The sequence below is a fragment of the Mytilus galloprovincialis genome, chromosome 11 (genome assembly GCF_965363235.1).
Source record: "Mytilus galloprovincialis chromosome 11, xbMytGall1.hap1.1, whole genome shotgun sequence".
Classification (NCBI taxonomy): Eukaryota; Metazoa; Mollusca; class Bivalvia; order Mytilida; family Mytilidae; genus Mytilus; species Mytilus galloprovincialis.
The window spans coordinates 20,798,625-20,826,089 of record NC_134848.1 but is presented as its reverse complement, the minus strand read 5'-3'; the positions used below and the strand labels follow the sequence as shown (position 1 = coordinate 20,826,089).

General features: G+C 31.1%; 1 protein-coding gene across 12 annotated transcripts in view; it reads right to left on the bottom strand.

Moving 5' to 3' along the window:
• Positions 1-27,465, bottom strand: part of LOC143051848 (atrial natriuretic peptide receptor 1-like) — a 375,823-nt gene that overhangs the window by 24,743 nt on the left and 323,615 nt on the right. For 9 of the 12 annotated variants that reach the window (XM_076224835.1, XM_076224833.1, XM_076224827.1 and 6 more), the window contains exons 8-9: positions 9,929-10,055; positions 8,289-8,315 (exon numbers count right to left, since the gene is read on the bottom strand). In XM_076224835.1, the coding sequence (XP_076080950.1) occupies positions 8,289-8,315; positions 9,929-10,055 (154 nt within the window). Of the gene's footprint in view, positions 1-220; positions 4,551-7,180; positions 7,468-8,288; positions 8,316-9,928; positions 10,056-27,465 lie in introns of those variants that run through there. The other 3 variants (XM_076224828.1, XM_076224838.1, XM_076224837.1) reach the window with 2 other exon arrangements.

Genomic DNA, 27,465 nt, shown 5'->3' with positions numbered 1-27,465 from the left:
GTTGTACACGAGATCCAAAATATAATTCATCAACACTCCAATTGAGATATTGAGTATACCAAATAATTAACCTCCAACAAGATGAAGTTTTTAACGACCTTTACTGGCTATACATACCTCCCCACTATTTGGCATCAAAATAAAACAAGCTCATAATACCAATCAATGTTTGCATAACATTAAAATGTTTGGCTCATCTTAAAGTCATATACATAAACAATTGCTGATATAATATTTTATTAAAACAGTAACAGTGAAAGTAATGAGAATAAATATAATAATGCCTAAATAAAAATATATGAATAAAAAGTATACAGATGTGCAGATCCAAATTACACAAAGCGTATGCTTATAATTAAAAAAATGACTAAGCATGGGCAAAACGCATTATAGAGCATCGATAAACAGTTTTTATCAATTTGTATTACATCATAATTATTCGAATATGGCTACTGATTTGATATTTCCTTTTAGTTCTTATATTCATTAAATTTATTGGTTTTACCATTTTACCTGATCGGGTATATCTAAGTGTAAACTAATCATAGTTACCAGATAAATAAATAGATTGACATTTTCTATTTGTATCATATGCACGTTGTGTCTACATAAGACTCATCAGTGAAGCTCGAATAAAACAATGTTAAAAAATTTAAGAAGTACGAAGTTGAAGAGCATTGAAGACCACAAATTCCTATAATTGTCTTTTCTAAAACGATCATATGAGTTTAATGGTTTAATTTAAAAAAGGGGTGTACTTATTAGGCAGTTACGCATGGTGACTTATATGTGAAAAACAATATCTGATGAATAGCTAGCAATTCGTAAAAATTCAACGACAGATTAATCTACGCTCCATTTCTTTTAGTAAAAACAAGATATCAATAGATATAGGAAGATGTGGTGTGAGTGCCAACGAGACAACTCTCCATCCAAATCTTTTTAAATTAACATTTTGTCATTCAACATAATTAGATTTCAAAGAAAACAGTATGTCGTTAAAAGAAGGTTAAATTATTCCAAGCATGATAATATCCCAGTAAGAGCAAAGGGAATCACACGTTTTAGCCAGACACTTTGTGACTTTTGTTGAAGATTGAGTTAACTTAAATGGTTCCTGAATAAAACACTACTCGCACTGATCAAATGATTCCTGAATAAAACACTACCCGCACTGATCAAAATACTTTTAGAGTTGTATCGTTTAATTAAAACGGTAATAGATACAAAACAATGCAAAAGTCAATTGCGGTTCAATAAACAAGGCCGTTACAAAATACATTGATTTCCAAGCTGATTGTTATCATATGTATAGGAAGAGTTGTCCATCTTTCCATAAAAAAGGAAAGAGAATTGTGTTTGTGCAGACTACAGAATATATTTCAAAAACATCAATTTACAATCATATGAACATGATTAAACTACATAAAAATATACTAATAAAACAATAACAAAATATAACATTGAAAAACAATTACTGACCAGTATATAAATGATATGACAAAACATAAAATACCCGCCTTTAGAGGTATAATACTGAAAATAATGCTTAAATAAAAACAGATACAATTTGATTTTATACATGTGGAGTTTATTTGCTTTATCAAATAAACAGTTCAAATAAATGAAATATGAATTTTCATCACAGATCATTTAAATCCTAAATTTTTTTTAGTCAGAATAATAGCTACGTTACCCTTTTATTACAAGCTAAAATAAAAACTAACAAATCTTGCGTGTTATTCAAATTTTATATCCCCCGCGTTTAGAACCATTTCACTATTATAATTCGTAGCGAAATTGTTAAACTAAATTCTTAACTTATATAAATACTCACAAAACTTCTTTTTTATGATAACTTGAAAACGTATGACAATGACGAAAACCAAACGCCGTAATTAACTGAAAAAGTTTCTACAAAAATAAAATTCCTATGATAAAGGCAGTGGAACAAATATGGCAAGTTGTTTTTTTCTCTAAATTGTGCGTAATATCAACTAAATTATACATTCAACTTCAACCAATTGAAACAAGCATTTGTATGTTTTGAAGGTTGGCATTGCAAGGATTTTTAACATTTCAAAAAGCCATGAAACGCATATTCATAAAGAAGCATAATAAAAGAAAAAAGATAAAAAAGATAAAATTAATATGAGATATCTTTGAGTACACTGACATAAATACATATTAAACAGTTGTATGCAACCCTGAATTTTATTTGATTGATAAAAGAAAGGAAAATCACTCCATATTAAGTACAGAGACTTTTTAACTAATATATAAAGGTACGTCTAGTATGTTATATTTTTAACTATGAAAACTAAAAATTAAGATTCAAAACTAAACCGAAACAAACAAAATGTTTGTATATAAAGGATAGCACGAGCATTGAGCTAAAATGGTGTCTTTTTCCTTATTATCTCTCTTTTCTAATGTGAAAATTGTCATCGAAGTTGTTTTAAGTAAACTAAACACTATGCAATGCAGAACATATCATATGTATTTTATAGGAGTAAATTAACGGCTATAACTTGTTGATGAAGATAATATATCCCTTTCGGAGATCAAAATGCAATAACAAAAGCTTTGAATATTCAAACAAAAACACTAAATGCATTTGGAATGTTTACAAGGATTGTCTTTTCATGAAACATTTGATTTTTTTATGCGTCATCATGATCCTCAGAAAATGATTTCGTTTATTAGGGTACTCGAAAATGAATAAATGCCTTAAATAAATGTCAAAATTCACATTGAAGGTAAATTGTACATAGCAGGGATTCTTAATGAGTGTGTTGCACAAAAAAATTGAACAGGAACAAATACACGGCTTAAAAGTCTACATAGTCTATCTATATAGTTTATAATATAACACACGATACATAGAATATATATACTCTCAAAATGGTAAAATTTTACGGTATTTTTTCCGGAAATTAGAGTATTCTACTAAAAAGCACCTAAACCTTATTTAGCTAAAGAATTACTTCAATTGTCTGCCAATAAAACATATATTTTTTGTAGTTGTGGATTTTCCATGAAACATACATTTATCTAAACATTCGTAATGTGCATACACACTACACGCAATGTTATTTTGACCAAAAATATATTAACTCCCTTAATTTATTGAAAACATCTGCATGGATAAACTGTTATTTGCTACACAATTTCATTGATACATTATGTTTTAATATCAATTTTAGTAAACTTCTGGAAAATCTTAAACCGTCGGTAACAAATCCCAATACTTTGTTATCTTGTCACGAATTACATGTTAAACTCGAGGTATTCTTTTTAACAGTTATTTGTTGAACGATCTTGTTATAAACCACGTAAATTCTTTTATAAACAAAAAGCAGTAATATATTTCATTATTCAAAAACTAATTTCGTTCCATTTTTCAGTTTTTCAGTTTTCCTTCCATTTTTTTTTATAAATAAGTATATTTTAATTTACTTATATATCCTCCGGTTGTTTACATTGGCAGTTGGCTTTTAAATGGACAACTGACGCAGCTTATCCATTCCAACATACACATGGCTTGCATATCAATTGATACTTGTATTAAATATGTTACATGCATTTACAATATTAGCGATAAAAACCCTAAATGAAAATGAATATGCTGCCAAATGTTTATGAGCAAAAATAACCCCTAATACCAGAAAAACAAAATCTCACGCAAACATTTTGAATACAATGTAGATATGGCTGATCAAGATCTTCGAATGGTCAAAAATAAATAATATATATGTATATATATATATGTCACTATAACGGTTAATATTATTAATGCTATGCTAAAAATAATAACTAAGCTTAAAGATAAAGATATCAATTATATTTAACTATATATCTTTGATGATAAGATTAGAATGTGACCTTGTACCCAGTATTGATTTTTAATATTTGTGGTCTTAAATATTAAACTATGCGTAACAAAAATATAGAAAGCAGATGTATCGAAATAAAAGTTGAGTTCTTAACATTTCTTTTACAATGCACCATTGTATGATGATCTGGAAGACCGCCCATTTTTTTACTTCACCACAAATATAAATAAACCTTTTAATTGATTTCAAAAGAAACGTTTTCTTTTAGCATTTCAAGCATTTGAAACAGACTAAAAACGATCAGCCTAAAACATACAAGTGAAAATGGTTGAATACTCGTGCTTGTGATGTTGGAGCGTCATGTCTTTTAATCTAAGTCTACATGATATTAATATCTTATTAATTAATAAAGTCCGTCAAATTATACATAACACAATTTAAAAAAGAAATTCCTTTGTTTGTTTTTTTTTCTGAAGCATGCAGCTATCTGAACTAGTTTTTTATGTCTGTATTTCCAGGGGCATCATCTCTGCTAGAGTAGTTGTTGTACAACTCCCTCTTGAAGTTGATGAAACTTCGATGACATCATCCGGGAACTTCATATGAATGGCACGTGATACACATGACGGTATCGACATCCTACTTTCTTTCTTCAACTTTTGCCCCCTATGCATCCAACAAAGGAACTGTCTAGTCGCCATCAATCGGAGTTTGCTGGAAAGAATATATAACCGAGCTGAAAAAACTAAAGGCGCATTTTAAATAAACAACACATATTTAATTCGCCGTTTCCAAATCGAAAGATAGTTCATTGTATGCCTATATTTTTAAAAGCGTACAATTTATGTTGCAAACTCTTATCAATTCTACAAATTTATGACGCCATTTTTAAGTTGGAATACGAAATATAAAATAACCCAATATTCTTTTTGTGAATGGAAACAGCGAATTGTTGGATATCACGAATATATCATTAATAAAGAGCATTAAAGATATCTGTATGTGTTTAACAGAAGTAACGGTATGTTGCCATAAGAAAGTTGAAACATATACATAATGTCAATGAACCATTATTATATAAACAATGTCTGGTGCTTGCAATATGATAAAAAAATTAACAAATTATACTTTGCAATTGGTAAAAGTGCACGATTTCAAGTTATTTCAGTCCTTTTTTGAAAGATTAACAATAAAAGAAGAATGGAATAATATTCATTAAAATTTCTCAACTTTTCAATACAAATGACACGAGAATATTTGAAAACGCATTAACTTATAATTTGCAAATAGAAAATGACTTATTATTGAATCAAAAACAACCAGGGGTCTATACAGTTTACAAAGATTTATATTATTCAAAATTTATTAAGGTTTGGAATAAATTAAACAGAAGAAATCTAAAATCTACCATCTACGATGTACGAATTCTCCAAACAGTAAAACCTAAATCTTCTGTTTTGTATTTCTCTTCTTTGATGCCATTCATCTGAATCTTAACGAGACGGGAAGTTACCACAGAGACCATTAAATGGTAAAGATAAATAGCGGTATGTTATCGCCTTATGAGTAGTCTAAGTATCTAACACTGATTAATTGACAATAGACTACCTTCCTGTTAACTGATTACTTTATAATATTATCTATAATGAGAAGTAACCGAAGGTGGAATAATAAAAACTTCACTAAACGTTATCAGTGGCTAACCATAATCTTATCGATCTTTTTTCATCTGAATTTTTTTTTAAAAGAAAGAAGGGTTGCAATAAAAAAATATGAACTATATCTTGACAACTCAAATGCATTGTATGGTGACTTGAAAACAAACTGTTGATCGACAGACAGACAGAAAATACTAGAATCAACAATGACGAAAGATATGTTCACGAAAGAAAAAGACAACTTGATATATTCCCAATATCAAACTGACACTGGATTTTAGTCTTTAGCTTACACACACCTATATGTAGACAATAAAAGAACTCATTTGTATTGTATATATGTCTATTCGAAGTATTAAACAAATGATGTGAAAGGAACATGTTTTAAGCTCTGTAATGCCGATTTTATTACATAACAAATAGGAAATCCCCACAACCATATCACATAATTTTTGTCATTTCACTATTATGCTGTCATATGACTTAATTCGAGTAATGCATAATCTCCACTGTGTTATTTTTTGAATTATGTAATTTTATTAATAATCTCTTTTCATCCATTACTGTCAGATGGTTAATTTCAAATAGAAAGATTTATTTCTTTTGTCAAAGGTTGAATTTGTATTATTGCCATTGTCATGTTTTGTGTTTCTCTGTATTATACAATTCAGCTATATTACTATTTGTTTCGTCAGTTCTAATTGTTCAATAAAGTTTTAAAGTGAAAACAACATATGACTTTTGATAATGCTAAATACATAAAATTATATATATATATATATATTACTTTTTATACATATTTCTAGGTCAACACGTGATTACGCCATTCCATTTCAGAATCATCTAACAGAAATGAATACAAATAAAATACGAAATGCAAATTTGCCAGATCTTAAAATATCTCAAATACATTTTTATTTAATTGGGTACAATGTTATCAAAACAAAACACTTTTATTCAAGGAATGACTGTGATGTTTTTTCGGTCTATGAAGTAATAAAATAACAAAATGTGGTGCACACTGAATAACCCGCAAAAAGACAGAAAATTTTCGAATATTACAGACAATCTATATAATTTAATTCTAAATTCCATTTCAAACCGGAAAAAATCATGAAAAAACTTTGAGGTCGTCATGGTCACATGAAATAATTATGTCTATGAGCTGATAGACAAAACACTATAAGCCAATCATAAGACGCGTTTTATCCAAAATTAAATTATTTGTTTTTATTTTTTCAACTGGTTTTATATGGTTACATAGTGTGTTTATAGCTCACACATTTGCAAACACCAGACATATAACTTTTATATCATTCATAAAGTAAACCTAATCGAAAACTGCATAATATGAATATTTTTCTAGTCGCTAGCAAGGCTGAAAATATTTTTCAAAATTGATTCAGAAATGATATTTCAACATCGATTTAATCCACTAGGCAAACATGTTTAAAAGGATGTGCAACATATTACAACCATAATTCTCAACTTTTTAAAAGTGCAACATTTTTTTTCAATGCTTGGGTGTTTCTCTATGTTAACTTTTTGTATAATTAAAAAAATCATTTCGTTACCTATTTATATTTCATATTTCGAGAAACCTACTTAGTATGTTTCCAAATTGTCTAATGTGATCGTATTTGCAATAGAACAGGGGATATGATAGTTAATGTAAAATATACTCACCAGGCGCTAAGATCCAGTGGCGCTCCACCTCTTTGTCTACGAACCAGCATCACGTGAATGAAAACAGCCAATAGAACTTCTTTGTTTAGTACAACATTTCGGAAGTCCTCGGTTGTTGTTATACAATTGGTTCCATCATCAAATATGCCAAAAAGTTCCAGTTGTCGACAGCAAACCCTACGATTTCTGTCGCTTTCTTCACACTGGCCACACTTGCACCATGATTGGTCAACAGTATCCGACCTCTCAATCAGAACACGTCCTTCTGCGCATGCCTCACCATTGGTCTGTGGAGTAAAGATTTCCTCCGTCGTATTTTAGTGAAAGTTCATGATACAAAGAAGCCATTAAGATAAATTAAAAAAAATCGAGGGGGAAATTTATCAACATGCGTTTGATTCCATACATGCAGAAAGTTTGTAATGTTTACTAATCTATAAAACAACCTTATAATAAATTATAAATTGTTAAATTGAACCACAAACCTACCAAAGACGTATTATTAGTACGGTTTTTAATTTCCGTTAGTTGTTAGTTGGGTGTTAGTATTCAAACTAATGTCACCTACGTACAAAAAAATAATGATGAGGGATTGACTTCCTCGTGCTGCACAACGAATATAAATGCCATTCAAATGTTTATACCATACTGAATTAAAGATCAACACACGTAGTTATGTGTATATTATTTATTCTAAAGTTAAGATTTGGAACGGGTAATACCAAACTATGAAAAATATCTTAAAATTGGTATGCTTGTCAGGTGGAGAAAAGTACATCATGTCTCAGGTTGATCTTTAATCTGACGATGTAATTTCAACGGTATATTTATATACAATGTACCTTTCAATATTTCTACAAGACTGTTAGATAATACAGGTAGTTTTGTTTCTCTGTATTAAACCTAATACAAAGAATCAGGTGCAATTTTATATAATAAGAGGGTGTACTTATTTTGGAAGGAAAACTCTGTAATATTGTAATAATCTATTTTGGTGGGACTGTATCGAGAATCAATATTGATGGGTGTTTCATAAATTTGAAAATACATAAAGTGCATAAGGAAGATAGTAACATATACTAGAGTAAGAGCAGCTCAATACAATTACCTCAGTTGATGAGCGTTTATGAGTATCCTATGTTAAAACATAATGTTAAATGTTAATAAACGTTTGAACACATACATGTAGCAGCGACTTTGAAATGTATGTCTATAAAATTTTATCTTACCAGCAAACTTTTTAATATCATTTTTGCTTAATCCCTTCCAACATAGCGTTTAAATCTTAATTGATAACAAGAATGTGTCCCTTGTACACTGATGCCCCATCCGCACTATCATTTTTTATGTCCAGTGGACCGTGAAAATGGGATAAAAACTCTAATTTGGCATTTAAATTAGAAAGATCATATCATAGGGAACATGTTTACTAAGTGTCAAGTATATTGAACATCAACTTCATCAAAAACTACCTCGACCAAAAAACTTTAACCTGAAGCGGGACAGACGGACGAACAAACGGACGGACGTACAGACCAGAAAACATAATGCTCATAAATAGGGCATACAAATCTGATTAAAGTTATTTATATTCCACATGCCAGATTGATTCTGTGATCCTAAATCATCTGAGGTTGATCTAAGATCTTAAGTTACCAATTCTGAATCTAATGCATGATGGTTTATTATAATTTATTTATTATTTGAACAGCGGTATACTACTGTTGCCTTTATTTACCTTTTCAAAATTGTTCACACAACACCTTGAAATTGGGTTTGGTTTAAAACATTTTTTCTGCTTTTACTCTTATCATTAGATTTGAGAATATAAGCTATGGGTTTTTTTTAAGTCAAAATATTATAAAATATTGACTTGACAAACTAAACTGTCTGTGATTAGCAAGCTGAAATTACTGAATCCAAGTGATCCGTAGTGTAAAAGTGATTTGACCCGGTGTCAGAAAATTTATAAGAGTGAGATATTTTTAACATTTTTTTTGGAACAATTATACTGATAAAGCCATTCATTAATATGAAACACAAAGCGTAGTAATTATTATATCACTTCCCTTAGTAAGCATGCCATTTAATGCCAGATTAGACGCAAAAATACCTACATAAACGTCCTACAATAGTAAAAAAAAAAACTCATTGCTTAACAATACACCTACCACTCACTAAACGAATGAACAAAGACCTAGTAAAAATTTTTTATGGATGACATTGGTAATAATAATAATCAATTATTTACTTGGCTTGATATAAATAGAATATTTTACATCACAATAATATATAGGAAGTATCTGCTAGGAGAATTTCATCCTCTGGAACTGGTCAAACAGCTTCAGAAAAGGGCATATTTATGTCATCTCTTTTCATTATTAAGTCTTGTTGATAAGGGTAACGTTACTTATATCCACTGCATTACATCTTTAATGTGTCACGTTGTGAAAACATATGTAGATAAGCTATCTTGGATTCCTTGTCAATGTTATGAACATTAAAGTTAAAAATCTTTTAATTCTCAATTATGAATACAATCAACCTTTGTATGCTTGATGATCTTTCGGGTTCCAGTGGCACAACAAGTATGCATACCATTAACCTTTTCAAGGTAAATAGTCCCGTAAGTTTAAGATTAACCAAACATACCGCTGCATTAACCTAGATAATGTAGAAGTGTTCGATTCGGATAAATCTTGTGATTCTTGTTAACACGTAATTTCCTGACCAGATGTATTTACTCACCCTGGTAAGACTAAGAGTACTCCCTTGGCGACGGAGTTTTTTGTCGTTTTCCATCGTCCCAAACATAATATCTTCCCATTTTACTCTCCAATTCATTTCAGCCAACTCTGCTTCTAATTTGATATGTCTGAAATCAAACGGAAATATGGGGTTAAAATTAAGTTATCAAAGGTACCAGGCTTATATTTTAATACGCCAGACGCGCGTTTCGCCTACATAAGACTCATCAGTTACGCTCAGATCAAAATCGTTATGAAGCAAAACAAGTACAAAGTTGAAAAGCATTGAGGACCACAATTTTCAAAAAATTGTGCCAAAATATTTGAGAGAAAAAACAAAGGAGGTATGGATATGAATAAAAGCTTTGGTGACTACGTCCTCGAATCGTAGGATTCTAACACGTTGTGTTCCTTCCATCAACATACTTCTTATTCCAAATGATAGATAGTTTATGTCTCATAAAACCATGTATGTACAATGGTTACATTGAAGTATAAAACATGCATACAAAATATAAATAAATACATAAATAAATAAAAATAATTAGATAAATAAATGAAAAATTATAAGAATACAAATCAAGTATTTAAACCTTTTTTAAGAAATAGTTTTAATGTTAAAATATGTTGAAAATATGTTGAAATTATGTTGAGAAACGCAATTCAATGTTCTTGTGTTTTTGAGTACATTTTGATTTTGCTATAGTACATTGTTAATTTAATATTTGGTTACCATTTTAGACTATCTTCAAGACAGACATTTTAAACCGATATACTTGGAAAAAATTGTCATAATCAAATTGTTCACAATTCAATATCAAGAATCCTCTAAGAAATGATAAAAAACTAAATTATATTTCATCAGTTTAGGGTAGCTTTAAGCTATTTTTGATTAGTCTGAGGATGAACGCAAACTTCTATGAAATATTGAAATGTCAGTCAGTATTGGTTTGTCAAATATTAGTTTGGTGACTAGGGCTTAAAAATTGTTTATATAAAAACCAACAAGAAATTGGATTGCTCAAGCCATACAAAAAGTCATATTAAAACAATCATATGTTGGTTTTTTTTTCTAAAGGAAAAGTTAACACACAAAATATTAGAATAACACATGCAAATAAATGTATATTCGAAGAATGAAGAAGCCATTATCAGTGGTATGCAAAATGATACTAGAAATAAACCTCTACTGAACAGGGGAACAGTTTTTTCAAATAAAAACTGTCCAATGAGGTGTCTGTTGCTATGCTTCATTATCTAGGTTGTAGGTGTGTGTAAGGTTTCTAAATCTTTAAGTTTGTTTGCAGATTTTAGTTGACTAATGTTTGTACGTTCTTCGCTTATGGTTTTCTCTCGGCGCCAATCTGTTTTTTCCTCGTAAGGTGTTAGAATGGATCTCCCAAATTTATACATGCGCAACTTCTCCTTACGATTATGGTCAGTAATAATAATCAAATTAAAATACATGGATTATGAATTATCAATCCAGACACGTGTTTCCTCTACATACGAATAATTAATGACGTTCGATTCAAAATAGGCTTAAATTCAAATGAATAAGGAAGTTGAAGAGCAATGAAATCCCGAACTACAAGACAGTTGTGTCAAATGATGTTAGGGCCATCTATACGTGGGAGACAAACAAAATCTCTGATATCAAACCATTTTTTTAATTTGTGTTTCCGGGTTTTTTTAAATTGTTTTTTTTTTTTTTTTTTTTAAATAAATTGAAACAAAAATCTAATGAAATGGAAATATAAAAAGGACAATGTACTCTATAATTAGTTATACTTCACACATCATTATAAGAATTCCCACAGCGATAATTATAATTCAAATATCAAGCGGTAATTCCAAAACCATTCAATTATACAGTACAATATTGCTTAATTGATATTCAACCTATAAACCAAGAAGTGTCAATTTTCAATTTACAACAGTAGTAATGAAGGTTGTTTGATGCTGGTTAACTCCTTAAAATTAAACTTCAAAAGAATCTTTAATCAGCAGAAAAGGATGTGCGTTATTGATTGAATGGTTATTGACTTTTTAGTGTTTAAACGCCACTTTCAACACTATAAGCTATTGCGTGGAGGTCAGGTTTTACTGTTAGAAGAAACCAGAGTGCCCTGAGAGAACCATTGACAGGAAATGACAGGAAAAGTGGCAATCCTTGTCAATCAAGACTTGAGTTGAACATGAAACTGTCACGTGAGTGGTTTGAACTGACAGCCACAGTGTTGACATGCTAGTGACATAGTAGTACAACTTCTTAGATCACTCAGCCACCCTATGAGTTATTAAAAAAAACTTAAATGACAAAAAAATGTAAAAGTCCTAAACGAACATATACATAATTGGTTCAATGATTCAAATAACTCGGGTTAAAAATTTGATACAGACACGAATGATATATGCAAATGTTGCAACTTAAATGAAATGGAAAATCGGAGATGATACCAAGTTAGAACTAAACAAATGAATAAAACCAGACAACACTTGACCATAGACAAAACAAACAACGACCCAGAAAACAATAGAAGAAACAAACAACGACCCAGAAAACAATAGAAACATACAGACTGAACTAAAGACTGAACTAAACGAACAACAGCCATAACATAGTGCTCCGAATGATCAAACTGTGTAACATATCGAAGGAGGTAAACATTTCCTTTCGCTGTCATTTGGGATGACAATTTTTTCATTAATAAAATTACAAGTAAAATGCTAAACTGCTTCGGATTATTTTTTTTAAATACTAATGATTTTCTACCCAAGAAATAGATTACCGTAAAGAGAGTCCAAAATAAAAAAGGAAAATCCAAGAATGTCCTTTTTAGAGGTCGAAATTCGCTGTTATTGTGAATATACCTAATTTTGCAATTTCGGATGCTATTATTCTGCTTTTGATTGGTATTTTTTGTAAACAAATAGTGTTAGAAGAAATTTCTTCTCTGGCAAAGGGAACACATGGAGGAAAAAAAACATCATTAATATGATTATTTTATTAGATATATATATTAAATTTACATTCATATTTTACAAAACATTCAAATCACAATGAAATGAAGAACAGTAACCTATATATTAATAAAATGGAAAGCAATATTCGTTCTCTTCATTTTTTTCATAAAACTTTCCGGTCTTCTTGGAAGAAATTTGTTCCAAAAAATTAAAAAATTCATTCCAATAAAATATACAATTTTAGTTAATAAACTCAACTTGTTCACTTCATTTTCATCCTCTCTCAAGTTGGAAGAAGTAATATCAAACATTCAAAATTTCTCCCATTAAATATGGAAACATGTAATATATTTACATATCAATTTCAATTTGTTTAACACAGATAGTTCACTTCATTTAATGTTCCTTCTTGGAAGAAATTTCTTCCAACTAATTAAAAAATTCATTTAAAACAAAGTAGGCAATTTTAGTTAATAAACTCAACTTGTTCACTTCATTTTCATCCTCTCTCACGTTGGAAGAAATTTCTTCAAAGTAATATCAAATCTTTCAAAAAATTTTCCAACAAATATAAAAACTTGTAATATATTTACAATTTTTTTCCCATTTGTTAAACACAGAAAGTTCACTTCATTTAATGTTCCTTCTTGAAAGAAATTTCTTCCAACAAATTAGAAAATATAATTCATTACTTATAAAATTTAATGCAATTATAGTTAATAATCTCAACTTGTTCACTTCATTTTTTATCCGCCTATCATCTATTAATGCTAGTCTACGAATCTCTCCCAGTGTATTTCCAGACCCTCCTATTATGCGATTGCAGAGTATGAATCCTTTAGTTTATTGCGTCACTCTCCTATTTCCTTGATGCAGGCTATGAATCATCCAGTTGATCAAATTTCGTTTTTACACTACATTTACAAAATTCCAAGTTCTTTCACGATGACAGTCTGTCTTGTAATTATTAAAACAACACAATATAAAAGTTATTCAGAGTGTTCAATTTATATTTTTTTCTTTCATCTAAATAATTTGTAATGGAATTAACAATTGACAATTTCTGCTCCTCGGGTAATGATATTTTACCATTTTAACATGTCCTTTAAATTCGGATATCAAATAATTTTAAATATTTCAAGAACATCATTGTTGTCCAGCTGAAGAGATGAATCTAACATTTTCTTCTTGCACAGCTGGTTGGTCAGCTTGCCAAGTATTGCTATAGCTAATGTCATGGTCTTTTCTCTTATTGTTCCCAAATAAACGGTCAAGTTGTTGTATTCTAAACTGCCACCGCCACTGCCACTGCCACTGTCACTGCCACCTGGAAAAGAAATATACATAAAATTGAGAATGGAAATGGGGAATGTGTCAAAGAAACAACAACCCGATCATAGAGCAGACAACAGCAGAAGGTCATCAACAGGTCGTCAATGCAGCGAGAAATTCCCGCATTCGGAGGCGTCCTTCAACTGGCCTCTAAACAAATATATATTAGTTCAGTGACAATGAACGCCATACCAGTAAACTCCAAATTGTACACAAGAAACTAAAATTAAAAATAATACAAGAGTAACAAAAGCAAGAGGCTCCTGACTTGGGACAGGCGCATGAATGCGGCGGGGTTAAATATGTATATGAGATCTCCCCCTATACCTCTAGCCAATGCAGAAAAGTAAACGCATAACAATACGCAAATTAAAATTCAGTTCAAGAGAAGTCCGAGTCTGATGTCAGATGATGTAACCAAATAACCATGAAAAGAGGTCAAGATCAGATAACACCAGCCAGTTGTACACCTTTCAATCATTGCATACACGAAATAGTGTAGACCCATTGCTCATAGTTTCTGAGAAATAGATTTGTCCGCGAAAAATTCACTGATCCATGAAATGACGTAAAGGTGTAGTGAAAACAGTCTGGCGGGCATAAGGACCTTTAATGTATGCATAAACCAAATATAGTTATATATTTATGATATGATATTATTAACAATAATGCGTCCATAGTACACGGATGCCCCACCCGCAATATATTTTTCGATGTTTAGTTGACCGTGAAACTGGGTTAAAACACTTATTTGGCATTTAGAGTAGAGGGATCATAATTATCATAATCACTCGGGAACGTGTGCACTAAGTTTCAAGTTGAATAGACTTCAACTTCATCAAAAAACTTAGCTACCTTGAACAAAAACTGAAGCGGGATAGGCGGGCGGACGAACGGACGAACAAACAGACACACAGACTCGAAAAAAAATAACGTGCGTTAAGTGAAGCATTATAAGAGGGGCACATTAAGTCTTTAACTTTTTTCAAGAAGTCAATGAAACATGAAAACGAGGTCAAGGACAATAGATATCTGAGACTGACAGATGGACACTTTATGACACAAGGCATCTATATATAAAGTATAAAGGCTTCTACCTTCTGAAATATTAAGTTTTTAATAAGTTTTATAAAACCGCTACCGCCGAAGCCGCCAGATTACTTTATCCATATGTCAAGCTTTCTGGGACAGAAGTTACAGGCTCGATAAAAAATGGTGTGTTTCAAGTGTTAGTGCTCTTGTCATAAGACAAGTTCATTGAAAGCAGCAGGTAATAATTTGATCCTTGCCCATGTAAAACTAAAAACATGAAAATTGGTATTTGCTGCCTTTCCGCCAATTCGAGCAGAAGGCATTTCGTAGTAAGAGCAAACATGATGTCAAGGCAAGTTATTCATATCTTCTAACTTCTGTTACCTTGTGAAAAGGCATGTCAAATATCTGGCCCATCATGCCAGTAAAGTATAAAGCATGGCTTATATTTAGATATCATAACAGCTCTTCTATAGAAATATGCAAAACAAGACTTTGATCAACTTGCTTGCTATGTTTGCTTGGATGTAAACAATAGGTAGGCGGAGTTTCAATATATACTGGGATTTGATTGGACATGAATTGAATTTAATGTTTATTGCTAAATCAAATTCCAGTATATAGTAAACACACTACCTACCTGTTGTTTACAAACATCCAAAAAAAATGCAGCAAGCAAATCGATCAATGGTTTGCTTTGCATGCTTTTATAGAAGAGCTCTAACATGTTTTCATTCTTTCATATTCATGCAATATTTGTCAATGAAGTTTACATACTTATCAGTCATCATAAACCTTAGAAGAGAAAAACTGTGGCGGAGAGATCTGGCTAAAAAAAATACAATTAATGTTCTTCACAAATAGATGTGTGTCCAAATTGACTGACTATCTTATGTAACAATATATATTGAACAGGGTTGGCAAGTATTACCAAGTCCAGAGGGAAATATTATATGTACTCAGAAAACCAGGGTTTTAGTGATAAATACATAATAATATTAAATATCAATATGGAGAGGAATCAGCGATCATTTAGAAACGCACTGACAAATATACGATTTCTTATATATACATGTATGTATATGACATAATAATCTTATTTTTGAGAGAATATATCTAAAAAGTATAAACTGGAAAAAGTAAAGATCCAGCAGCTCTTGAGACATACACAAAGACATGTGCGAGGGGGGCGGGCGTACTTGAGGTTCCTCTTGTTTAAAACTCTGTTTTCTTGGTCTTATGCACTGAGCCGTACATTCTTTCTTAATTTAATCAGGATCATTGATTTAGAAGAATAATTAAGAAAAATTCTTTTACTTAGGCACGACATTTTTTTGTATTTTTCATAATTCTATTACTAAATCAAGGAATGGAAGTATTATATTGACAGGAACTCCAACGAAACACTGGCACATTCGCATCCCCCTGATTTCTTTAGGAAAATTTAAGGTTTCGACTAAGTTTTTCTAGTACGTGCTAACTCCTTTGTGGGGTATCTGCGATGCCGCCTTCACCTGTTCTGTTAATAGCCTGGGGTCCTGGCTAATCTTGTCAGTATACGACGCGCAGCTAGATTGGGCCGGATGCCAGGCTAGTTCTGTTAACTGAAGCTAGTCTTATCTACATACCAATGTAAATAAACACGGAAACTCCCGTGGTCATTTGTGAATCGCCACATGAATAACGACATCTGTTTCCATTTTATAAACATGTCCAAACGTATTTGATGTTTGGGGAATAACTAATTAATGGATATATTCAAAAGTTCAAATTTAATTTAAATACAGTCTTATTTGGGATATTAAAAAAAAATTCGTGGAGGTAATAACAAAAATGCAATGTAAACAAGTAAATATAGAAGCCTTAAAAAATTATCTAAAAGAAAATTTGTTAATTGATTTTTTTTTATATAAAAAACAAATCATTGTGCACAAAGAGCGTAGGCCTACTGGAACCCCTGCCACAATTAATAAAATGGCTATACAAGTAATTTTTTACGTCGTAAAAATATCTACCTAATCAATGCTGCCTAGGTTAGCTTTTCTTTTTATACGATCATTATTATTTACTTATAAGTTTGTCAAATGATTAAAAATATCAACCAAATGAACTCCTCTCGCTTTTGCTAATATACGACATGGACTCAATACTTACTATGAGTATTTATGCATATAGTTTTTGACAATAGGTCCGAGACCACAATTGTCGTCCCTTGATTCTCGCAAATATAGTCCTTAGTGTTGACAGTGAGTTATTTGTGGTTATTTGACATTAATTTTCATACCTCTTCCAAATTTATTTCTCCATGTTTAATACCTCAAATTGCACGAAAGGGGGGGGGGGGGGGGGGGGTGAAAATACACTGTAAAAACATTTGGGTTCACAATGTTAAAGGAAAGTAGTGATTTGGTCCAGCTGAAAAAGGTTGAAAATTAGCACCTCGGAAACTGTCGAAAGATTTTAAGACGTCCTAAACATAAAATTGTCCATATTTTGAGTTAGAGCCGATGAAGTTTTCTATAATTTTGATATAATTTGTCCCAAAAGTAGTACAACACACTGTAAAAATTTTATTGAGAAAGCGCAGGTGGGATTTTTTTTTAATTTCGTTAATCTTCTAAAACAAATGCACTACGAAATAAATATGGTCTCGGACCAATAAACACAATGCACAAAAAACACTACAGAATCTCGTGGGATCGCTGAGTTAAAAATTAAGGTTGTAAATTTTTATTGAATTTTATAGGAATATTTGATATGGTTATCTCTATCGTTTAAACATGGAAAATATTCTACACGTATTCAGAGATTTTAAAAGGTTGATAATATTATACGCACGTGATAACCTCTTCATAGCGTTGCAATTGTTACACCTGTTATAATAAAAATCTGACATTTCTGACATTTCTGACATTACTCAGTAAAAGTTGAAAAGTTAAAACCCACTTTCAACCTTTAACTTTATTCCGAGATTGCTCGAACTGACGTCTGAAAGACTGTTTTTTTTGGGGGGGGGGGGGAATGAATTGTTTCTTCAAAGTTGTTGAATTGTATGAAATATTTGATATTTGCCATTGGACATCTGTTAACAATAAATGTTCTTCCGTTTTTTTGTTAAGGGGTCGTTATTATAAAAATTAACATATTATCATTTAGTGACATGGTCCCTTGACAATAAAGTACTGTAACACATCCGGTTATTTCGATATGTTCCGTAATTAATTTACGATCAATTACGAATTTAAAAAAAAATGATTGGAAGATATCTTGATTTATTCGCCTGCTTATTATAATTTTCCTTTTCATTCAAGGTGTACGTAGTTAAGGAATAGATAGAGCCACACTTACATTGAAACGTGTTCGAAAGAATAGTGTTACGCTCGTAAATGCTTAAGTTGATGCAAAGAGTTCGTACTAAAAACCAAACAATTAAGATGCTTTCGAGTTATCTGAATTGATAAGGGAATGCAAAGAATTCCCTTAAATCCGTAAGAAACTGAAATGTCTTAAGGGCTGGTAATCATTCTAAGTGCCTTTTGTTACATTCTTAGTCACTAAGACAGTATTAAGATACTAAAAGTTCAATTAATTAAAACATGTATTAAATATTAAACAGTTACAGCGATCCGGCAGTGCAATGTTGTCATGGTAGTCAAGAGAAATTCACGGAAAGTTGAAAATATGACTTTACTATTTATATAAGTAAAATATTCTGAATGTTCAAACTTGGACTGATACTTTTATGGCAGCAACCATTTGATTTTCTGTGGTGGTGGTGGGGGGGGGCTATGGATTATTTTGGAAAAAAAGTTTGTTTCCAGTTTTTGGATAAAAAAATAATTTGTTTTTGATTCTGAGAAAACAAATTGTTTGTTTCCCCCTCAGCTGCCACTATATGTAATGCTAAAATTGAAAGAAAAGAATTGTTTTCGACTTGTCGCGAAAAAAATATCGCTCGCCCCAATTTTTGGAGTCGAAAAATTCCGTAGAACATGAAATTAAATTGTTGTGACCTTATCTAGACTATAATTTGTAGACATGTCATATTATCTTTTTATGAAATAGATGATCGTAACAAACTCATAAATATGATTTACTTGTGAGTAAATTAATTATTTTTGAATATATATAGACAAAAGATCCAGAATTTGTTGTTTATAATACGTTCATCGTGCATGCAAACAAATGGAAGATTATTCATGTTGACATTTTGACCGGGCTTTTTATTTTTTTGGTAAATTTTAATTCAAAGTTGAAAATTTGACTTCATCTTTTATATTAAACAAGGAAGACTTCCGGTCAATTTCCCCCGGGTCAACTTTTAACCCTTTTTACGTAATGTAAATACATATTATTCATTGTATATTTATTTATTTTACATAAAATTATCTTTAAGAATCATTTTACAGATTTTGACCAGGTTATGTGCTTTTATAAATTCGTGAAATTAAGATTTAAGGTTCCAAAACGAATTGCTAGGGTCACGCTAAGAGAGACTTTTCGGTGAAAACGCATACCTAAATTATTTTTATCTGATAGTCTATTGTATAAGCTTTCAAAATCCGTTTTAATTTTTAATCTATCTTTAGCGGTTTCAGAGATATACCAATTTTTTCCGCGTTTTCCACTTCCGTGTTTTAGGCCCTGAGGGCTCCTCTTTTTATACCTGTTACCTGTTACCTGTTACCTAGTCTTTATCTTCCTCCTCTAGCAGGAGCTTCGCTTCTAAAGCGTACTTCTTATTTGCACCCTAACACACGGGGCACTCTGTCTCATAAAATCAGATATGCAATATTGTACATGCTCGTATACGTAGTTATTAATAACAGTAACATATATAGAGCACCTTAATAACGTTGTATATTTAGGTTAATTAAAGGATTTCAGATCATGAGCAAAGCAATGCAAAATAACATTTAGGTCCATATCTCTTAACAGTTTAAGCATTTCACTTTTAAAACATTTGTGTCAAATAGAAAAGGGCATAACCCCAATTCATGCATAAGTAATTTGACGTATCAAATTTTCTTTTTTGTTTTATCAAATTAATAAATTGTTATTTCAAATAATTATAATCTGTTATATCAAATTGATAATCTATTATATCAAATAGATAACTTGTTATATCAAATTAATAATTTGTTATATCGAGTTGTAAAAAGTAAATAAGCACGACGCTAAAAGGCTTCCGTAAAAAATAAATGAAATAGAATATTTTTTCTCTAAAAGTAAAACAAACATGTTTTTTTTTTTTTTGTATTAGGTGGAAATGCCAGAAGAAAAGAAAAGGACAAAAGCAAACTGACAAGAGAAACGGAAACCAGCCCCCTTAAATGGCCCATCATGCTCATCTGGAAGGGAAAAAAAACACATAAAAAATCCTCAAAGAATAAAACCAAGCAAAACAGTACTTTAAAAGTTAACAAAGATTTTGGAAAGAAACCAACACATCAGCATAGGAAAATAGTTTCTAAATCAAAAAGAAATGGAAAAAAACAGAGCAGCTCAAGAAAAGATTCTGGTAGGAATATAGTTATTCTTTTTTTTTTAATTTTTATATAACGATCTGATTTTTAGCTCACCTGGCCCAATGGGCCAAGTCATCTTTTCTCATCACTAGGCGTCCGTCGTCCGTTAACTTTTACAAAAAACTTCTCTGATGAAACTTCTGAGCCAAAATTTAAGCAAACTTGGCCCCAATCAACATTGGGGTATCTAGTTAAGAAATATGTCCAATGATCCGAACAACCAACCAAGATAACCGACATCGCTAAAAATAGAACAAATGGGGATAAAACTTAGGTTTTGGCTTATATCTTTGAATCCAAATCATTTAGAGCAAATTTGACAAGAAACAATTGGTTTTCATGTCTAGATCTATCTGTCCTGAAATTTCAGACGATCAGACAAGCTGTAAATTGTTGGGTGTTTGCCACTGAATAAATAATTTTAAGGCATTTTAGTTATTATCTTGAATATTATTATTGATAGATAGAATTGTAAACAGCAATAATGTTCAGCAGAGTAAGATCTACAAATAAGTCAAATGACCAAAATGACTAATTGACCCCATAAGGAGTTATTGTTCTTTAAAGTCAAAATTTTTTTTTTTCGAAATCTTTAACAAAAGTCTTCTCCTGAAACAACTGAGACAAATTTGATCAAACTTGGCCAAAATCAGCATTTTGGTATACAGTTAAAAAAAAATGTGTCCGATGACCCTGCTAACCAACCAACATGGCAGACATGACTAAGAATAGACAATAGGGGGAAATGAAGTTCTTGACTTGTATCTCTGAAATTAAAGCAAAAGTTACAACGGTTGCATTATTTTATGCATCAATTGTAAATAAAAATATCAATGTGAGCAATGGAGCATCTTGTTCTATCTTACAATCACCTTTTACTAAGTGTTCCGAGCGACTGAACCGAACACATCTGGTTGAGTTTGATTCCTCAATAGATGTCCTATATTCTGTCTGTTTTAGCAGTATTGACTCAACACATGGAAATATTTTGCAATAATACTTCAAAGAAACTGGTCCGTAACGGAATTCACACTTCATTTACACCTTAAATGCTGGTTTACCTAATACATTTCTACAAACAAAATTCATGTAAATTGATTCCCTATGAAATCAATAGTTGCTGTTATTTAAAAAAGTTACACTTGTTTTTATTTAGATTGATATTTCATAGTATGTGTTTCTATGTTGTGATGTTATACTACTGTTTCTGAAAAGGGAGAAGGTTTGGTACCATTAAAACGTTTAAACCATGAATCTGGAATCTGATGTTCAGTGGTAGTCGCTTATGTATGTAGTACATTAGTGTTTCTCGTTACTCGTTCTATTAAGACTTTAATAAATTGGGATCGTATAATACAATGATGTTGTCGTCTGCGTGGTCGTCGTCGTCGTCCGAAGACACAATGGTTTCCGGACAATAACTTTACGTTTACATAAAAGGATCTTTATGATTTTTTTCAGAAGGTTCAATATCACAAAAAGGAAGCCTGTGATAAATTTTGGGCATGAGTGGTCCCAACTGTTTAGGAATAAGAGGCCCAAAAGGGTCCTAAACAAGCATTTTTCTAGTTTCAGGATAATAACTTGTGTATGAATATTTCTATTGGTTTGAAGTTGTACCAAAATGTTAAATACCACAAGTAGAAGGTTAGGATTCTGTTTAGGGGTTATATAACCAACCATTTAAGAATGAAGGGCCGAAAAGGGGTCCAAAACCAGCCTTTTTCTAGTTTCCAAACAATAACTTGTGTGTAAGTGTATGGATCTCTCAAAGAGAATGATGGGATTGAGTTTGGGGTTTATTGTCCCAAACATGAAGGAATTAGGGGCAAAAAGGGCCACAAAGAAGCATTTTTCTAGTTTCAGACAATAACTTGTGTTAGAGTATATGGATCTCGCTGAAATTGTACTAAAAGGTTCCAGATGAAATCTTCAATTTGCACACCGACAGTAACGAACAATAGCTATAGATTTGCAAGATTTTTGACCACATTTATTTTGTGTCAAAACCTTTATTATGTCAAACATTTGCGCACATTCCAATTTCAGACAGTACCAAGCTTGAATGTTGTGTCCATACTTGCCAAACTGTTCAGGGTTCGACCTTCGCTGTGGTCGTATAAAGCTGCGTCCTGAGGAAAATCTAGTTTATGTTTTTACACTAGTAATTTTTGGGCCCTTTATAGCTTGCTGTTCGGTGTGAGCCTAAGCTCTGTGTTGAAGACCTTACCTTGACCTATACTGATTTACTTTTATAACTTGTGACGCGGATGGAGCGTTGTCTCATTGTCACTTATATCACATCTTCCTATATTTATTATCATTTTACATTACTGTGTTATTAATGATTCGATTCATGCATAGTTCTGAAATTTGTGTTTGTTGTTTCTTACACTTTATCATCCTCGCTTGACAATGGTTACAATGTTATGCCCATTTCAACTACACAGCGATTTCTTTCAAGATGGTACTCTGACTAGAATCTTGTATGATACAGGATTGCAATTACTTCTTATTGAATTTGGTGTAAAATAAATGCAGGAAATCAATATAACATTTTACAAATTATAGAAAATATGTTTAAAAATCTTCACCTCAAGGTCATTAAAATTTACTTATTTCATTAAGTGAAAGAGTACATGTATTCGTTGTTTTAAGCAGCATTTTAATATCACCGTACGGCCTTCAACAATGAGCAAACTCCATATCCAATAGTCGATCTGCTATACAAGGCCACGAAATGACAAGTTTAAATCAATACAGGCTTCTGACTTGGGACAGACACATACATACAGAATGTGGCGGGGTTAAAAAGTAAAATCACAAAAAATATAGAACTCCGAAGAAAATTCAATCGGAAAGTCCCTATTCACATGGCAAAATCAAATGACAAAACACATTAAACGAATGAACAACAACTGTCATATTTCTGACCTGGTACAAGCATTTCAAGTGTAGAAAATGGTGTATTGAACCTGGTTTTATAGCGCTTAACCTCTCACCTAAACATGTTAGCGGGATCCATAACCTCTCATAACCTGGAAAAGTGGCACAACAGTACAACATATATTTGTAAGAACGAACTATAAATTCAGTCGAAAAAGCTTAACTCATCAGGTGGATAAATAGAAATACATATAACAAAACACACAGTGGACGTGGCCGGGTACTTGTATATCCCAACAAAAATAAAAACACTATCCATTTTTGCTGCATACCATGTATATGGTTTTGATTGTTATGCAACACTGACATATCTAGTAACAAGAACTGCTACCCCTTTTTCCTGTATAGTCTTCGATGAAAGAAATGAAGAATATACCACTGGTAACCTATGGGAATTGCATTATAGGAATAATATTGTTCTTTTGTAACATTCTTGACCAACGGCAGAAGGATACGTTGATATTCAAACATTTGCGTATGAAAGTAACATACAGGAACTTCAATTAGTTGATTAAGAACTTTCAAATTGTCACTCATTGTTGTCTTATAATGTTTTTGGGGTTAAGTCTTGATGCACAATCACCACATGGCAATCGTTTATTATTTTTTCTACATTCACACATGCTCATTAAACATGTTAAAGGCCCTTAATTTTAATTGAATGTTGCTTGTCCATTCGTTTTTGATGCGTTTTGTTATTTGATTTTGCCATGTGATTATGGACTTTCCGAATTGATTTTCCTCTAAGTTCAGTATTTTTGTGATCTTACTTTTTACAAATGGGACCAATATAATCATTACCTCACTGATACAAAGTTCTATCTTAAACAGCCAAGAATGGAGAGGAGGGGAATTGATCATATCCCTTAGCCAGATTATATAACTTAAAATAAATTTATTTTGTTTTTATTAATATTGGTGTATTATTTTAGTTAAGTTCATGCTATTGATACATTGTGATACATCTTTATGTTTTAGACAGAGAATATAATTATGCGGTCCTTTATTTTTTTTCAGATAAAACAAAGGCAACAAAGAAACAGTAACAAAGTACATTCTTATGTGATCTAATAATAATATCACCAGAGAACTGCAGGAAGAAACAAACTAAGAAATTTCTAAGAACTAATTTTGGTTTTTGAAGTAATATTATGTTTTGTTGATATTGTATTGCAATGCATTTATCTGTTGTAGAATTAATATATTTGTGTTCAATTAATTGATCATATTTCATCTTGAAGTGACTTTACATAGTCTCATTACTACTGTTATTACCGGAGAAATGAATGGCTTTGTTTAACAATGTGCCAAAACCAGCTAATAGTAGTGTACTGTTAAGCATTCTAGCTAGTGGTTGTAGTGCATAAGGTAACAATTAGTACCTATTTTGTAAAATCACATTCTCTTACTTTTGAAATATCTATGTTAAAAAAAGTCAAACAAATATGTAAGCTTCAAATCTATGGCCAGTCTCAAATCTGTTTTCTATATTGTGCTGTGTCATAGACGTCACAAATCTATGTCCTGTCCTTTTTATAGAAATATGCACTGTGTGTGTCAGAATTATCAAAAAGTCTTGTAGGATAAGAATAGATATGTTCGAAAAATGCCTTTAACCAAATATTAGTCTGGGAGTAGGGTATAGGAATCAGGGACGCATGTTCACCCCTTCTACTGTACAAAGGGCCTTTCAGTTTACCGCACATTAAAAAGTGCAAATAACTAATTCTTCAGATTCCCCCTCCTTATTGTCTCCCCCTTATTAATATTAGATAGTTACATGTATTTGGTGTTTTGCATTATTGTTTTATGTAATATGTATGTGCTAGCTATTCAAAATTTAGTGAATTAACTTCAGCGTTCAAGTCTAACATGAGTTCTAAAAAACCTGTTTCATGTAATACTTTCTTAAAAGGTGTAGAATTTTTTTATAAATGTAGAGGAATAAAATTTACTGCATGTGGGAAAAAAATGACGAAATAAAAAAATATTCCAAGAAATGACGGAGCCTTTATAGGAAACGAAATGACAATTTTTCATATGGCTATAAATGCACTTGGAAGAAATATCTTCCAACCAGTATCACTGACAACAAATTTGTACACTAAACAAAAAAAAAATGATAGTATTTCTTATGAGTGTAAATGATTGAACTTGGAAGAAATTTCTTTCAAGTAGTGGTGGAGACTTTATACAGAATGGAATGATTTTTTTCTTTCTGCTGTAAAAGTTCTTGGAAGAAATTTCTTCCAAGATTGAGTCTTGAAATGGAGTGACTTATTTGTTTTATAATATAAATACCAAATATAAATATGTTTCTTTTTTTAATATATTGAAAATTATGTTGAAAAATTAATAATGTATTGGCAATTTTGTTTTTTGCTAAATTCAATTGCAACTTCTGCAGTGCACTGTGGAAAGATTTTTTTTTAATCTTTAAAGAAATTTCTTACTGTTGTAAAAGTAACTGGAAGAAATTTCTTCCAAGAAGGAACATTAAATAAGTGAACTATCTGTGTTGAACAAATGGACAATAATTTGTAAATATATTACATGTTCCTATATTTGTTGGAACAAGTTTTGGATGATTTAATATTACTTGGAAGAAATTTCTTCCAACTTGAGAGGGGATACAAAATGAAGTGAAAAAGTTGAGTTTATGACCTAAAATTGTATGATACTTTATTGGAAATGAAATAAATTTTCTAATTCGTTAGAATAAATTTCTTCCAAGGAGACGGGACATTTATATGACAAAATTTATTGAACAAATTATGGCTTTCCATTTTATTAATTTATAGGTTACTGTTCCTTCATTTCATTGTAATTTGAATATTTTGTAAAATATGAAAAGTAATTTAATATGACTGTATATCCAATAAAATTGTCATACTAATGATGTTTTTTTCTCCATGTGTTCCCTTTGCCAGAGAAGAAATTTCTTCTAACACTGTTTATTTGCAAAAAAACCCCATCAAAAGCAGAATATTAGCATATGAAATTGCAGAATTAGGTATTTTCACTATAACAGCAAATTTCGACCTCTAAAAAGGACATTCTTGGATTTTCCTTTTTTATTTTGGACTCTCTTCGTAGCTGTATTTGGCAAACACTTTCGGAATTTTTGGTCAATGCATAATGCTCTTCAGCTTCGTATTTTATTTTGGTCTTATTTTACTTTTTCTGCAAGCGTCACTGATAAGACTTTTGATTCGTGCGTTTAAATTCTGGTATCTAATGAGTTTATTTATAGAGCTAAACGAAGTTATCTCAAAAGCTTTTAATAGATTTATACGAAGCTCTTTTTGAATTATTTTCGTAATTTTTATTTTAAACTAATGTGCCAATTGTCAGTATTTTGGGAAATAATTGAAATATTGACATCCATTAATTAACTTGACAACACTCCTCCTACGTTTTACTAAAACATTTCATTTATTTGCTATTTCACTTGAATCAGTCACTGTAATTAAAACTGTCAATATTTGTAAATTTAAGAAATAAATTTCGTTCTTCAAATTATTTTATTTTAATTGAATGGAACTGAATTCTAGCTGACTTGAATGATAAATTTATCAAAATTAAAATGTGTCAAAAGTTGTTACACTTTTTACACCTCCATGGCAGAAAAGCTCAAGGGACACATGTGACTAAATTATGACAAAAATGGCTGCCTTTTCATTCAAGATAAAAGATAGTGTTCGAAGTTGAATTGATATATAGATGATATATT